Source organism: Gobio gobio (assembly GCF_949357685.1).
Source record: "Gobio gobio genome assembly, chromosome: 8".
Classification (NCBI taxonomy): Eukaryota; Metazoa; Chordata; class Actinopteri; order Cypriniformes; family Gobionidae; genus Gobio; species Gobio gobio.
The window spans coordinates 43078930-43092447 of record NC_137114.1 but is presented as its reverse complement, the minus strand read 5'-3'; the positions used below and the strand labels follow the sequence as shown (position 1 = coordinate 43092447).

The 13518-nt window shown below is 38.5% G+C and overlaps 2 protein-coding genes across 3 annotated transcripts in view; one reads left to right on the top strand and one right to left on the bottom strand.

Annotated features, from left to right (window-relative positions):
* Positions 1-2040: 2040 nt before the first annotated feature.
* rnaset2l (ribonuclease T2, like) lies at positions 2041-13065 on the top strand. The gene is made up of 10 exons (XM_079822669.1): positions 2041-2153; positions 2241-2334; positions 2463-2520; positions 2697-2764; positions 2919-2976; positions 3056-3123; positions 10591-10704; positions 10788-10836; positions 10926-11000; positions 12342-13065. The coding sequence occupies exons 1-10, from the start codon at positions 2144-2146 to the stop codon at positions 12525-12527; spliced, it is 780 nt and encodes a 259-aa protein (XP_079678795.1). The 5' UTR covers positions 2041-2143; the 3' UTR covers positions 12528-13065.
* Positions 12955-13518, bottom strand: part of supt5h (SPT5 homolog, DSIF elongation factor subunit) — a 49498-nt gene continuing 48934 nt past the window's right edge. For both annotated transcript variants that reach the window (XM_079822656.1, XM_079822657.1), the window contains one exon: positions 12955-13302. In XM_079822656.1, coding sequence (XP_079678782.1) covers positions 13162-13302 — 141 coding nt within the window. In that variant the 3' untranslated portion in view covers positions 12955-13161. The remainder of the gene's footprint in view (positions 13303-13518) is intronic.

The following is a 13518-nucleotide window of genomic DNA, read 5'->3' as shown; positions in this document are numbered from 1 at the left end:
ACGGCTAGCTGTGCATTAAATAAGGGATAATCATAATTATTTTCAAATGACCATGGTATAAGCGGGATAATCCACGGCTAGCTGTGCATTAAATACACTGTAAAAAAATATTGTTGGTTTAACTTAAAAAAAGTAGGTAACCTGGTTGCCTTAAAATTTTGAGTTCAATGAAATAAAAAATTTGAGTTAATAAACTCAAAATACTATTGTATCTGAACCACATAAATAAAAAAAAATTGATAAATCATGAAAATAGCACAATTTGGCATGTTTCACTGCATTATTACAAATAAAACGCACAAGTACGCCATATTCTTACAAAATCTTTTAATAATATTTGAATAAAGGGTGATGTCGATTCTCAAATGTTCATTGTATTAACTCAAATTTTTAATTTCAATGAACTCAAAATTTTAAGGCAACCAGGTAACTTAATTTGTAATTTTTTTTTTTTACAGTGTTAGGGATAATCATAATTATTTCCAAATGACCATGGTATAACCGGGATAATCCACGACTAGCTGTGCAATGAATAAGGGATAATCATTTTTTTTTTCCAAATTACCATGGTATAACCGGGATAATCCACGACTAGCTGTGCATTGAATAAGGGATAATAATTTTTTTTTCAAATGACCATGGTATAACCGGGATAATCCACGGCTAGCTGGGCATTAAATAAGGGATAATCATATTTTTTTCCAAATGACCATGGTATGAGCGGGATAATCCACGGCTAGCTGTTCATTATATAAAAATTATATATTTTTTCAAATGACCATGGTATAAGCGGGATAATCCATGGCTAGCTGTGCATTGAATAAGGGATAATCTTTTTTTTTTTTTTTTAATTACCATGGTATAAGCGGGATAATCCACGGCTGGTTGGGCATTAAATAAGGGATAATCATATTTTTTTCCAAATGACCATGGTATAAGCGGGATAATCCATGGCTAGCTGTTCATTTTATAAAAATTATATATTTTTCCAAATGACCATGGTATAAGCGGGATAATCCATGGCTAGCTGTGCATTAAATAAGGGGATAATCATAATTTTTTCCAAATTACCATGGTATAACCGGGATAATCCACGGCTAGCTGGGCATTAAATAAGGGATAATCATATTTTTTTCCAAATTACCTTGGTATAACCGGGATAATCCACGGCTAGCTGGGCATTAAATAAGGGATAATCATATTTTTTTCCAAATGACCATGGTATAAGTGGGATAATCCATGGCTAGCTGTGCATTAAATAAGGGATAATCATATTTTTTTTTCATATGACCATGGTATAAACGGGATAATCCATGGCTAGCTGAGCATCAAATCTGGGATTATCATATTTTTTTTTTCAAATGACCATGGTATAAATGGGATAATCTATGGCTAGCTGTATATTAAACAACACTTCGGGTCGGGTGGTTCTTTGTCTCGTTCAATGCACAGCTAGCCGTAGATTATCCCGCTTATAACATGGTCATTTGCCACTTAAAGCTGTTATTGATGTTTGCAGCTCAATATTTGACCGGAAGGGTAAAACTGACGGTTATTTTTGTCAGTTACGGCTCGTTATATCTATCCACTTTGAGTCAGACACAGAGATAAAGTAGTGCATAACATTACATTTATTTTAATGAATTATCATGAGAAAGAAATGTGTACTCCTGTCTGATCAGCGCCTCTCTCTCCATTTAAAGCTATGAGTTTTTAATTACTTCAAAAAAGCGATAACTCCCTCGTTGCTGAGAAATATAATGTTGCAATTCAGTAGCGAAGCTATTTTATTACTAAAAGTCGCTATAAATCGAATAAACAAAATAAAATTATTGTTTTATACATAAACATACGCGTGTATTTTATTTTGATAAAAAAAATAAAAAAAAAACATTGCAGCCTGTTCGCCCTAAAATGGGTTACAGATAACCTTTTCACATACTGTATATGAAACACAGACGAGGCGCATTTAGTCTTCCTCAAATTCTAGTAATCGTAATGCACCGCAGTATCACTTCCTTTTCTCAGGCATGCAAACAAAGAACATTCTCTAGATTGTGGCGCGTGTCGATTCTGCATTAGACCAGGGAAAGGAAACTGAAGTTGGCACTCTGTAACAGGATTTCAAAATTGCCGGATCAACATGAGCTATGGTAAGTATTTTGTCAAATTTACAAGAGCTATATTTAACCTCCAGTTGTTTTGAATTCTATAGATAGACTTAAACTGTATTGTTTCAGACAAACACATCCTCTGGGCCTGCACCGCTGCTCTGGTCACTGGTTGGGTCCTCACGTACGATGGCGGACATTGCTCTGGTATTGTCACGAGGCAGTAAGACACAAATATTCAAATATTTTTAAGTGAAGAAATCACCATACGTTTAGGTTACTGACTAGCAGGGACCAGCAGTTACTGTAAATGCACACAATTAAATAAAATAAATAAACTTTCATTTTCAGCTCATGCAACTGGACTTGTATGGTACTCACTCTTCAGTGGCCTGGGAGTTTCTGTATAGTATGTCTTTATATTTGATATATTACATTAGAAAAAGCTCACGCAAGACTCCATTGCAATCCACCTGAAATCATGTGAAGGTTTTAATTCGTATTTATATTGAAAACTAATTGTGAACTCTGCCTCTGTCACTTCTACTTAACATGATCCTTCATATTTTGTCCATCCTTCTGCAGGGTCTTAACAACAAAACCATTTGCAAAGTTCCTCAGACTGTTCACGACTGGACCATCCATGGCCTATGGTGAGAAATTCAACGGCTGTTCCCACCATAGTTCACAGGAACATTATGTGTCGTTTCTAACATTATTCAGTTCTTTATTTTGAAATCTTAAGATTTATTCTGAAGACTAAAAACATCAGAAGTACGTTAACAGTGTTTTTCTAATGACTCTTAGGCCTATGCGTACAGGTCACTGCTGTGACTGCTGGCCGGTATTTCATTCCCATCTTCAGGTAAAAATGTTTATTTGGTTGTTTGTTTATTATTTTAAAAAGTGAAATATAAAATTTGAATGATCATGTTTATGTTCAGGAAATTGAGCCAGAACTCACTCAGCTCTGGCCTTCATTTATAAAAGGAAAACACTACTTCTACTTCTGGTAAACATGACTTTTATGATCTTTTCATGTATGATTATTTGTGCTTTGTTAAATATGGAGATACTTTAAAAAGGAGCAAGCAAAGATGAGCATAACTGATGTCCATGCACAAACATTAAGATATTTAAATGATTTAAATCAAATTCAACGGTAATAATACCAAATATAGCTGCAAGCAGCAATACCGGGGCCAAGCGCAAAGAAGAAGACAAGACATGCCAAAATGGCTGGCAGTGTCAGATCAACTGGAGCAATGAGCAATTAATCACGTTTTAAGAGGTTTTTAAGCAAAAGGCTGAAAATGCATTGTAGTCTGAGAGTGTCAGACCAACTGCAACAATGAACAATTATACAGTTTAAGAAGATTAGGCAAAATGATTAAAATATCATATATAGAGTCACTTATAATATAAGTTAATGGTTTAGCACTTTTGACCAATAGGGGGCACAGTTACGAAATTGATGTGGTGTGGTCAGAATAAGGGAACAATGACACATGCAAAGTTTGATGCCAATATGTCAAAGCATTGCAGAGATACAGCCTCAAGAGTCATTTTTGCATCATGCCTCAACTTCGTCGCTGCGGTTTACAAAAACGGTTTCATCTATTGATGCAAAATCCCTAACTTTTTGTTGACACAGTCTGAAGATGATACGATTCGATTTTGGTGGAAATTGGACAAACGGTCTAGGATGAGTTTGAAAAAGTAGGTTTTGACCAAATAAGAACATTGAGGACAGGATGTTTGACCAAATATGGCAAAATTTGTATCTATGTTCTCGGCATGAGCCAATGAATGTATTATGACCAGTTTCATTAAACTAGGCTAATTTAAACAAAAGTTTTTAGCATTTTTGTAAATTTTGTTATAACCTTTGACCACAAGGTGGCACTGCCCCAAAACTTTTTGAATACCTTCAAAGCATGGTGCGGAAGACATACCAAATTTCGTAACGATAGACTAATGCGTTTGTAAAATATAGTATTTTAGCACATAATTCAAAATGGCCGACAGCCAAAATGGCCGATATGGTAAAATTGAATATCAGACGACTCGACATGCCGTCCTGAATCTAACGAGACAACTTTTATGATTTTTGGACAAACGGTTCAAAAGTTATAAGCAAAAATAGCCATTCTTTGTATCTCCGGACCAGTAGGTGGCACTGTGCTGAAACGCTGCATGTTGCCTCAGGTCATGCTTGTGATGACATGTACCAAGATTGGTTTGAATACGATAAAGCGTTGCAGAGATATTGCCTTATGAGTGTTTTTGCAACCGCTACGCAAAATTTGTGTGCACGTTTATCGAAAACGATTTGACAAATCAACTTGATTTGCAAGATTTTTTTGTCAGCATGGTCTGAAGATGATCTGGTTCAATTTTCGTGCAAATCGGACAAACCGTCTAGGACGAATTGGCAAAAGTAGGTTTTTTGGAAAATTAAAAATGGCAGGGAAATTGTCATGACCGAAAATGACGTCATAGGGTGCAATTGAATCGGCATGAGCCAATGAATGTATTATGACCAGTTTCATTAAACTAAGCTAATTTAATCAAAAGTTATTAGCATTTTTGTAAATTTTGTTATAACCTTTGACCACAAGGTGGCACTGCCCCAAAACTTTTTGAGTACCTTCAAAGCATGGTGCGGAAGAAACATACCAAGTTTCGTAATGATAGACTAATGAGTTTGTAAAATATAGCATTTTAGCACATAATTCAAAATGGCCGAGAGCCAAAATTGGCGATATGGTAAAATTGAATATTAAACGACTCGGCATGCCGTCCTGAATCTAACGATACCACTTTTATGATTTTTGGACAAACGGTTCAAAAGTTATAAGCAAAAATAGCAATTTTGTGCATCTCTGGACCAGTAGGTGGCGCTGCGCCGAAACGCTGCATGTTGCCTCAGGTCATGCTTGTGATGACACGTACCAAGATTGGTTTGAATGCAATGAAGCGTTTCGGAGATATAGCCTTAAGTGTGTTTTTGCAACCACTACGTAAAATGTTTTTGCGCGTTTATCGAAAACGATTTAACGAATCAACTTGATTTGCAAGATTTGCACACTTCGGTGCTTGGCCCCTAATAACTAGCTAGTTTAGCTGATTACATTAAAGGGATAGTTCACCCAAAAATGACAATTCTGTCATTCATTTCTCACCCCCATGTCACTCCAAACCCATAAGACATTCGTTCATCTTCGAGACACAAATGAAGATATTTTTGGATGAAATCCGAGAGCTCTCTGACCCCTCCATAGACAGCTATTTAATGAACACTTTCAAGGCCCAGAAAGGTATAAAGACATTGTTACAATAGCCCATGTGACTCCAGTGGTTCAACCTTAATGTCATGAAGCGACGAGAATACTTTTTGTTCAAAATAATTTACTACGTCAACAGCGTAAGAGACTGGCACATACGAGAAGAAATTGTTGAATAAAGTCGTTATTTTTGGGGGGGTTTTGCGCACAAAAAGTATTCTCGTCACTTCATGACATTGAGGTTGAACCACTGGAGTCAAATTGACTATTTTAACAATGTCTTGATGACGACTACCTTTCTGGACCTTGAAAGTGTTCATTAAATAGCTGTCTATGGAGGGGTCAGAGAGCTCTCGGATTTCATCAAAAAAATCTTCATTTGTGTCCCGAAGATGAACGACTCGTTTTGAACGACATGAGGGTGAGGAATTAATGACAGAATTTTCATTTTTGGGTGAACTAACCCTTTAAAAGGTCCATGGATATGGCCATCAGCAGTGTTGGAGAAAGTTACTTCTAAAAGTGATGCATACAATATTGTGTTGCTCCCTTAAAAAGTTACCAATTGTGTTACTTTTTGTAAAAAAATATTTTTAAATTATGTTACGTTACTTTTTCTAATCTGGGCTGGGCTTCCTTGTTTGTTAATGACATTAAAACAACAAAAGTTCTATTTTTTGGCAAATGTAAAGGCCCTTTCACACCAAAATTGCAATAATAAGCCTCAGGCTGAAGGAAACACAAATTCACGCCTGTACAGTAGAGGGCGCCGCTCAAACAAACCTTTCCACTGCCATTCTAGATTGAATAAGAACTGTGCTGAATTCGGAACTGCATACTTGCATACTACTCGTACCATGGGCGTCGGAACCATTGTATGTGGGTGGGACAAGACCCACCCACTTTTTACGATCAATGATATTGGACCCACTCACTTTTATCGTCTCTAACATTCAGCACATGTCTGTTTACCTACATCTAATCAATAAACACTTCTTATTAAACACATGTTAGACGCTTTGTTTACACTTTTCTAATATTTTCTTCATTTTTATTGAAAAAAAATGCCTCTCCGATCTGATATGTGATGGGAAAAGGGAGAAGAATGATCTCTGCGAAAGCCGGACTCGAACCGCGGGTCGATTTGTGTCAAAACTAGATGCCATGCGTCTTACCCCTACACTACTGCCGCTCTCAATGATATGGCGATTTCCGTAATTTTGTCTTTCCGAACAATACGTTTAGCAAGCAAAGCGGTATATTTGTACTTAATGTAATTGCCATCTACTCCAGTAAAAAAATCCCACCCACATTTTTTTGCTTCCGACACCCATAACTCATACTATTTCTGCCATAGAACAATATGGTAAAAGTAGTAAGTATGATACAAGTAGTATGCAATGCGGTTCCGAATTCAGCATAGGACACAGAAGAAAGCTCAACACTCTTACTCTTCAGCAATAAAACAATGAAATGCAAATGTGCTGTTTAACTAAAGTCATTTTGCTTAGTATGGTTGAACTGGATCATCAAAGGTTAACAGCAAAGACATCGGTTCATAAAGTGAGATTAAATACATAAAGTATATTTGTGTCATTTAACATTTAATTATTGCAGGTTTGCGTAATATTCTGAGTTTGCATTTCATTTTGAGGAATACTGAATCTGGTTTAGTGCCAGTGAGATGAGTAAATGCATGCTCACATTAGTCAATAACTAGACTGGGTAAACCCAGCCCGATCTGCCGGAGATTGGATCTCGCCCTGCAGTTAAGGCTAGAAACCTGTACATATTTCTATCCTGCTTCTGTTACAAATTCGCGGGGACCAATCACTCTATTGGCTTGTTTAACACAATGACAGATAGAGAAGCGATGGATCGTTGGTCTGATTGGTTGAAGGACTATCCAATTGCGTACAGAGTCATTTGAACTATGCCCGTTGATCACGCCTCTTGCAGTAGAAAATACAGAGCAGACTCCCCAGATTAATGCTGCGTTCCAGGCAGGTTTTTGAGCCCGTAAGATACAACTTCAAACCACGACTCACGACTTTGTAGAGTTCCAGGCAAAGTCACGCCAAACTGCCTTAGCGCAAGGAATCGTGTGGTAGCTAGATGTAAACAAAGCATGGCGGACCGTATGAGGCTTATGCTAAATTTACAATCATTTCTATCTTACTTGCTTATTTGAGGGAAACGGAGGGGAAAAACGGCGCATACGGCAAGAGAAGCGGTTATACCTTTTATTTAATGTTAATTGTATATTCGTTTCATAAACACCTCATCCGTACGGGGCTGTCATTGTTGTTTCGCGAGCTATGTGACATAAGATCTCGTAACTGGGAGTACATCGATCTAGTACGAGTTCACGAGTTTGACTGCCGTTCCAGTGCACTTTCTCGGGTAGAAGGTTGGAAAAACACGGGTTACGGGTTGCCTGCAACGCGCCATAATGGTCAATCTTAAAAGATAGTCTAAAACTACAATAACCATCATGTTTACACACAAAGCCTCTACACTTACTCCTGATTTCTCTCAACATGAGGACAGGAGAGCTTTCAGTCAATAAATGGGAAAACAAAGTAACTTGTGTTATTTGAAAAAGTAACTCAGGTATTTTGCCGGGAATTTAAAAGTAATGTTACTTTTATAAATTACTTGAAAAAAGTAATCTGATTAAATAACTTGTGTCATGTTACTTGTAATGCGTTACCCCCAACACTGTTTATATCTCGCAATTGCGACTTTATATCTCACAATTCTGAGAAAAAAAAGTAAAATTGCGAGAGAAAAAAAGTCAGAATTGTGAGATAAAACGTTGCAGTTACCTTTTTATTCTGTGGCGGAAACAAGCTTCCATATAATAGAGATAGCATATATCATGCATGATTTCTCGCTGACTTTAAAATTATTTTGATTAAAGATTACAAGGTCATATTGAAAAAATATGTGTGCACATTTTTAATAAATACTGCAACATTCCATTTAAAAAATAAGAACTGTCATTGTTTTATTTTTCATAAGGGCTTTGCACACTGCTCTTAACCCCGGATTATCGTCATTCTAAACGCTTTTGTTTAACCTCGGGTAAAGAAACGTTTCACACTTGTGGGTCAGTCAGGAAACAACGCCGCGTGAAATAAACAGTAGCTTCAGCATTTGAGAAGAAAAATGTAAAACGACTACAGAAAACACGACAATTGGAGTAAAAGAGCATTAAATTCGCCGATGTGCACAATGCTAGAGCCCTTATGTAAGCATATCACGTGCGGCGTTCGTCCAATCGGTGACACTGACACCGTAAATTTGCAAATAAGGACGTTAACCCAGTGCTTAGGAATGTAGCGTGAACAGCCTTAAAGGGGGGGTGAAACACTCAGTTTAAGTCAATCTCATGTCAATCTTGAGTGCCTATAGAGTGGTATTGCATCCTTCATATCGCCGAAAAGTCTTTAGTTTTATTATATTTATAAAAGAAAGATACGCTGTACAGAGTCTTTCCGAGAAAAACCGAGCGGCTGGAGGCGTATCATGTGGGCGGAGCTAAAGAGTCACGAGCGCGCGCAGCTATTGCGTTGAGAGCGTCTGAAAGCGGTGACATCCTGAAACGTGGGGAAAAAAACGTTATCCTAAATAAACCATGACTATCAAACAGATTTAGCCATTCATATATGATCCAGAATCAGATCTAGAGGCTGAAATTGAACAGGAGAAGCAGCAACGACTACAGCAGGACGTCTCAATGGTATGTACGTTACTGTAACTTGTATACTTGCTTAGCGGCTTGTCATGCGTGAGTTTTGCAACATTGGTGTGTGTTTACTCGTGGTTTATGAGGACATCATTTGGTTTATGGACTATATGCGATTTAATGTTAGCAGTAGCAAGCGGAACGGTTTTGCACGTCAGACTAGTGCATGTTTACATAAAAAAACAATGGAATAGTAGCGCGTTTGAATGAACGAGTCAATAGCTAACAACACAAAGACATTTGAAGCAGTTTTACTCACCGCCTGCTTCCAACATACGACCGTGAACCTTAATCGCTGGAACCGTTCCATCTTTCAGCATTAGATGAGCTACAAATCCGGCGTCGAACTGGAGCTTGTTTATAAACCATCGTTGCCGAAATTCAGGGAACAAATAAAAACACTTGCACAACTCCGTTGAAAACAAACTCCATCCACTGTCCCATTAACGCTGGGTTCTTTGGGAAGCTGTGGAGGGTTGTCTTGCCCTGACAACCAAAAGCACACAACTTTGCTGACATTGTTGATTTCGTGAAGTCCTGTGACTGCAGCGCGCAGCCGATGACTTCCCTAAAGCCGAGCACATTGCGTTAACGGGCGTGCATTTGCACTCTCGCTCTAGGCCCTGTCCCAAATGGCACCCTAAACTCTCACGGCCTTCCTCTGAGTCCGCACTTTCACGACGTAGTGTCGCTTTGACTGCCGGGAAGAAGTCCGCTGCGTAACCCGCACCAGTGCAAGCTCAGCTGAAGTGTGCATCGAGGGCGCATATCGACCGCAAAGGGGGCGCTTGCAAGTACCCTTCTGAGACCTAAAATGTCAAACGGGACACCCTGTGGTTTCGTGGACTTAATGGACACAAGTCCAAAGACCGAAAGTGCACATGAAGTGTGCCATTTGGGACAGGGCCATAGTCGTGCGCATAGCCCGTACAAGGACATTCCGCCCTTATTGATGTCACTTTGGCCCATACTCGAAAAAAACTTTCCGAAATTTATGAGAAACCGGAAGGAGTATTTTTGCCACAGAAATACTCCATCAAACATCCAACTTTTAAAAAAAAAACATTGTCCATATTTAGCATGGGAATTCAAGTCTTTAACAGTGTAAATAGCTCACTATGCATGAAACAGCATTTCACCCCCCCCTTTAAGAAATACCCAGGATTAATTGTTAACCGCTGGTAAATTATGAGCAGTGGGAAACGTGTATCAAGATAACCCAGGATTCAGTTTACCTGTGGTTTGGAATGACCCACGGTTGACTATTTCAACTGTGAAAAGCCCTACAGTTCACTTCAAGGCCACTTGTGAGAAAGTGTAACAGAACAGAGAACAGAAAAATGAGAGCATTTAAAAATGTGCGATTGCTGGTGTGTCTGATGGCAGCTCAGGCGTATTTCTCAGCGTTCTCAAAGTGATGGTGATTGATTTGGTTTGGCAGGAGGGAGGAATGGATTAAACACGGGACGTGTGCGGGCTGCGAGGAGACCATGGGGTCACCGTTTCTTTATTTCCAAGCCGCAGTCAAGCTCCGCAAACTCTTTGACATTGACGGGTGGGTGTTATCAGCACATACATAGCATGATATCATCTTATCATGAACTCATCCATTTCCACCCCATTCCCATTTTTTTGTAGTGTCTTGGAAAGCTCTGGAATCAAAACCTCATGTGACGTGTCGTATAAGGTAAGATTAATGGACTCGCCATGAATCAGGATGCATCGCATAAACATTTATGAAACACTTCATCAATCTTTCCATCATGTGATCTGCAGCATGACGACATACATGGCGCCCTGACTCCGCTGCTTGGAAACGACTATGATTTGCAATGTGTGACGGACAGCGAGGTGAGAGAAGCAATGTTAAATTATATTTAATAGTATGCAGTAAACAAATACACTGAGTTGGTTTACATAACTTCAAGAAAATATTGATTTCGCCATTAATGGCAATCATCTAAATGTCCCCGATGTTGATTTTTAAAGTCGTAATAAAACGGAAGTTGCGATAGTGTTATCGTCCCTATTATGATCTATATCCAAGTAAAACAGCTTATCAAACAAGAACAAATGTAGGGCGGGGCTTAATTATGTCCATTGGCAATTGATTGGATGGTAGTGGCTTGCTATTGGTCACTCATGTGAGTGACAGGTTGTCCCGCCCTAGCATTTTTATACACGTCATCAGAGAAAAGAGCTGTCGCTGCAAGAGGGAGGGGAAGTTATTTTGATTAATTATTACAAAGACGCATAAATAAAAAAAACAAATAGTGATTAATACTAGCCTGTCGTCGTCATACTCAGTCAGAATATGAGTCTGATGCTGCTCCATTGGGCCGTGATTATGGGGCGTTTGAACCGGACCAGGAAAGAAAATGCCTCTGCACTCAATTGGATAGACCTACAACCAATCAGAGCAACGGAGTAAGCAACGTATGTTAAGCGACACATAACAGAGTTCTGTTGTCAACAGAACTCTGAGAAATAGTAAAGGTGAATGCATATACGAACAAGTTCTCCGTTTAGTAAACTAATTCAACCCAAGCGCTCTTTGGTGACGTGGATGATTACGTTACTGTTGATCATCTGTCCATCACTGTATAAAGCCCGCCCTGACAATTTGATTGGTCCGAACAGCTCTGGTTCGAGCATAGCTGCTCCACAACAGATCAAGTCCAGACCGAACTTCCCGACCTCAAATGTTGTGGGCGGGGCTAAATCCAGGTTAGATTAATACTGCAATATTCCATAAATTAGGAATAGTCCATTTTAATTTCATGACTTTAAAACCCATTTTGATTGTGTAAAAAGAAAACATGAATGCAAAAAAAACAACAGTGTACCAAAGAATAATGGTAAGAAACACATTTCTAGTCAAGTTTCCTTCGCGAGCATCACCTAATTCATGAGGAAATAACTTCTCTGCGAATCACAAAACTTATAGCACAATTGTAGCCAGATTTCCAAGACGACTGACTGTCTTTTAATAAATAGTAAAAAAAAAAAAAAAAAAATATGAGAGATTCTCTCAAATATGCAAGTAAAAGTTGCATTATAATGGACATCTATTGAGACGAATTGGAAAATCTGTATCAACACCCAGCCCAAATCATATTAATGATTAATAATAATAAAAAAGACAATCAATTACTAAATCCAAAAGCATAACAGTCCTTTCCTTATTTTTAGGGTCGTGAAGCGTGGATCCAGCTGAAGATCCATCTCTTCAGGAACCAAACCCTTGGATGCCCCAAACAAGAGGAAAAGTTCAAAACATTAGCGTGGTTTGACAGTCCAGGGCATCCCTGTCCAAAGAACACCACCATTTATTATGTTCCAATCAACTATGAGAATCCTCACAAGCCCTGTAACTAAGAGATGCTGTAGCTATAGACTTTCTCCGTGCTCTCACGCTTGACTATCCACTTTCAGTTCTCAGACGCGAGGCATTTATTTAAAGAAAAATGCTACAGAATTCCTAAAGTATTCCAACTTGGGGTATTTTCCCCATCTGTAAAAAAAAATAAAAATGCAAATCAGTGTTTTGAAAGACCTTTAATATATCAATTGTCAATGACATTAAAGGTTGAGAATGTAATGGAATATGATGTTGAATAAAGTTTAGTGGTGCAAACTCCTGGTTTAACAGCTGGAGCTCAAATCTCTCGTAGTCGTAAGTGAATAAAAATGAAATTCCTCTTCATGGTCGATGTTCCAAATATTGGCAGGCAGTAAAGGGGTTAAAACGAACAGCCAACAGCTATTATAGATTTCATGCGAACACTCAGGATGGATGGATGGATCTGGGAACTCACAGTTCACATTTTATTTGACATGGAATCAATTTTCCAAAAAGTACGTTTCTACACCACAGAAGAAACAGAAAAAAGACTATCCACTAAAATCTTCAACCAATTAAAAAAAAAACAAAAAAAAGAGAGCTCACTGAAACGGACTAATCTGCAGCATCTGCATTCAAATAGCAAAATGTTTAAATGTGTGGTTTCCTTCACACTTCCAATTTCCCAAGGAAGCGGAGATTGAGGATCTTCAGTTGCTCGTCCAGTTCCATTCGAACGATGCCGTCTTCACCATCAATACTGAGCAGGACTCCTGTGGCCTCCCTGTCCTCTCCCAGAATCACTTTCACCTGAAGAGCACACATTCACACGTATTTGTTTCAGAGAAACTTTTTTTTCAAATGTTACAACCAACGATTATGACGCGCACACACACAGGGGCGGATTAACTTGAGGGCTAGGTGGGGGCATGAGATTAGCCGAGGAAATGATTGACAGCCATTCACACTTGCATTAAATTAAATAGAGTAAAGATTATGCGTATTTGGCGTGCTCAGACCTGCAAA

What these genes read in the sequence shown, in the direction of transcription:
- rnaset2l (XM_079822669.1), top strand. An exon ending in GGCCTGGGAGTTTCTGTATA is followed by an intron (nt 2,521 to 2,696) that starts GTATGTCTTTAT and finishes ATCCTTCTGCAG; the next exon opens with GGTCTTAACAACAAAACCAT. An exon ending in TATTTCATTCCCATCTTCAG is followed by an intron (nt 2,977 to 3,055) that starts GTAAAAATGTTT and finishes GTTTATGTTCAG; the next exon opens with GAAATTGAGCCAGAACTCAC.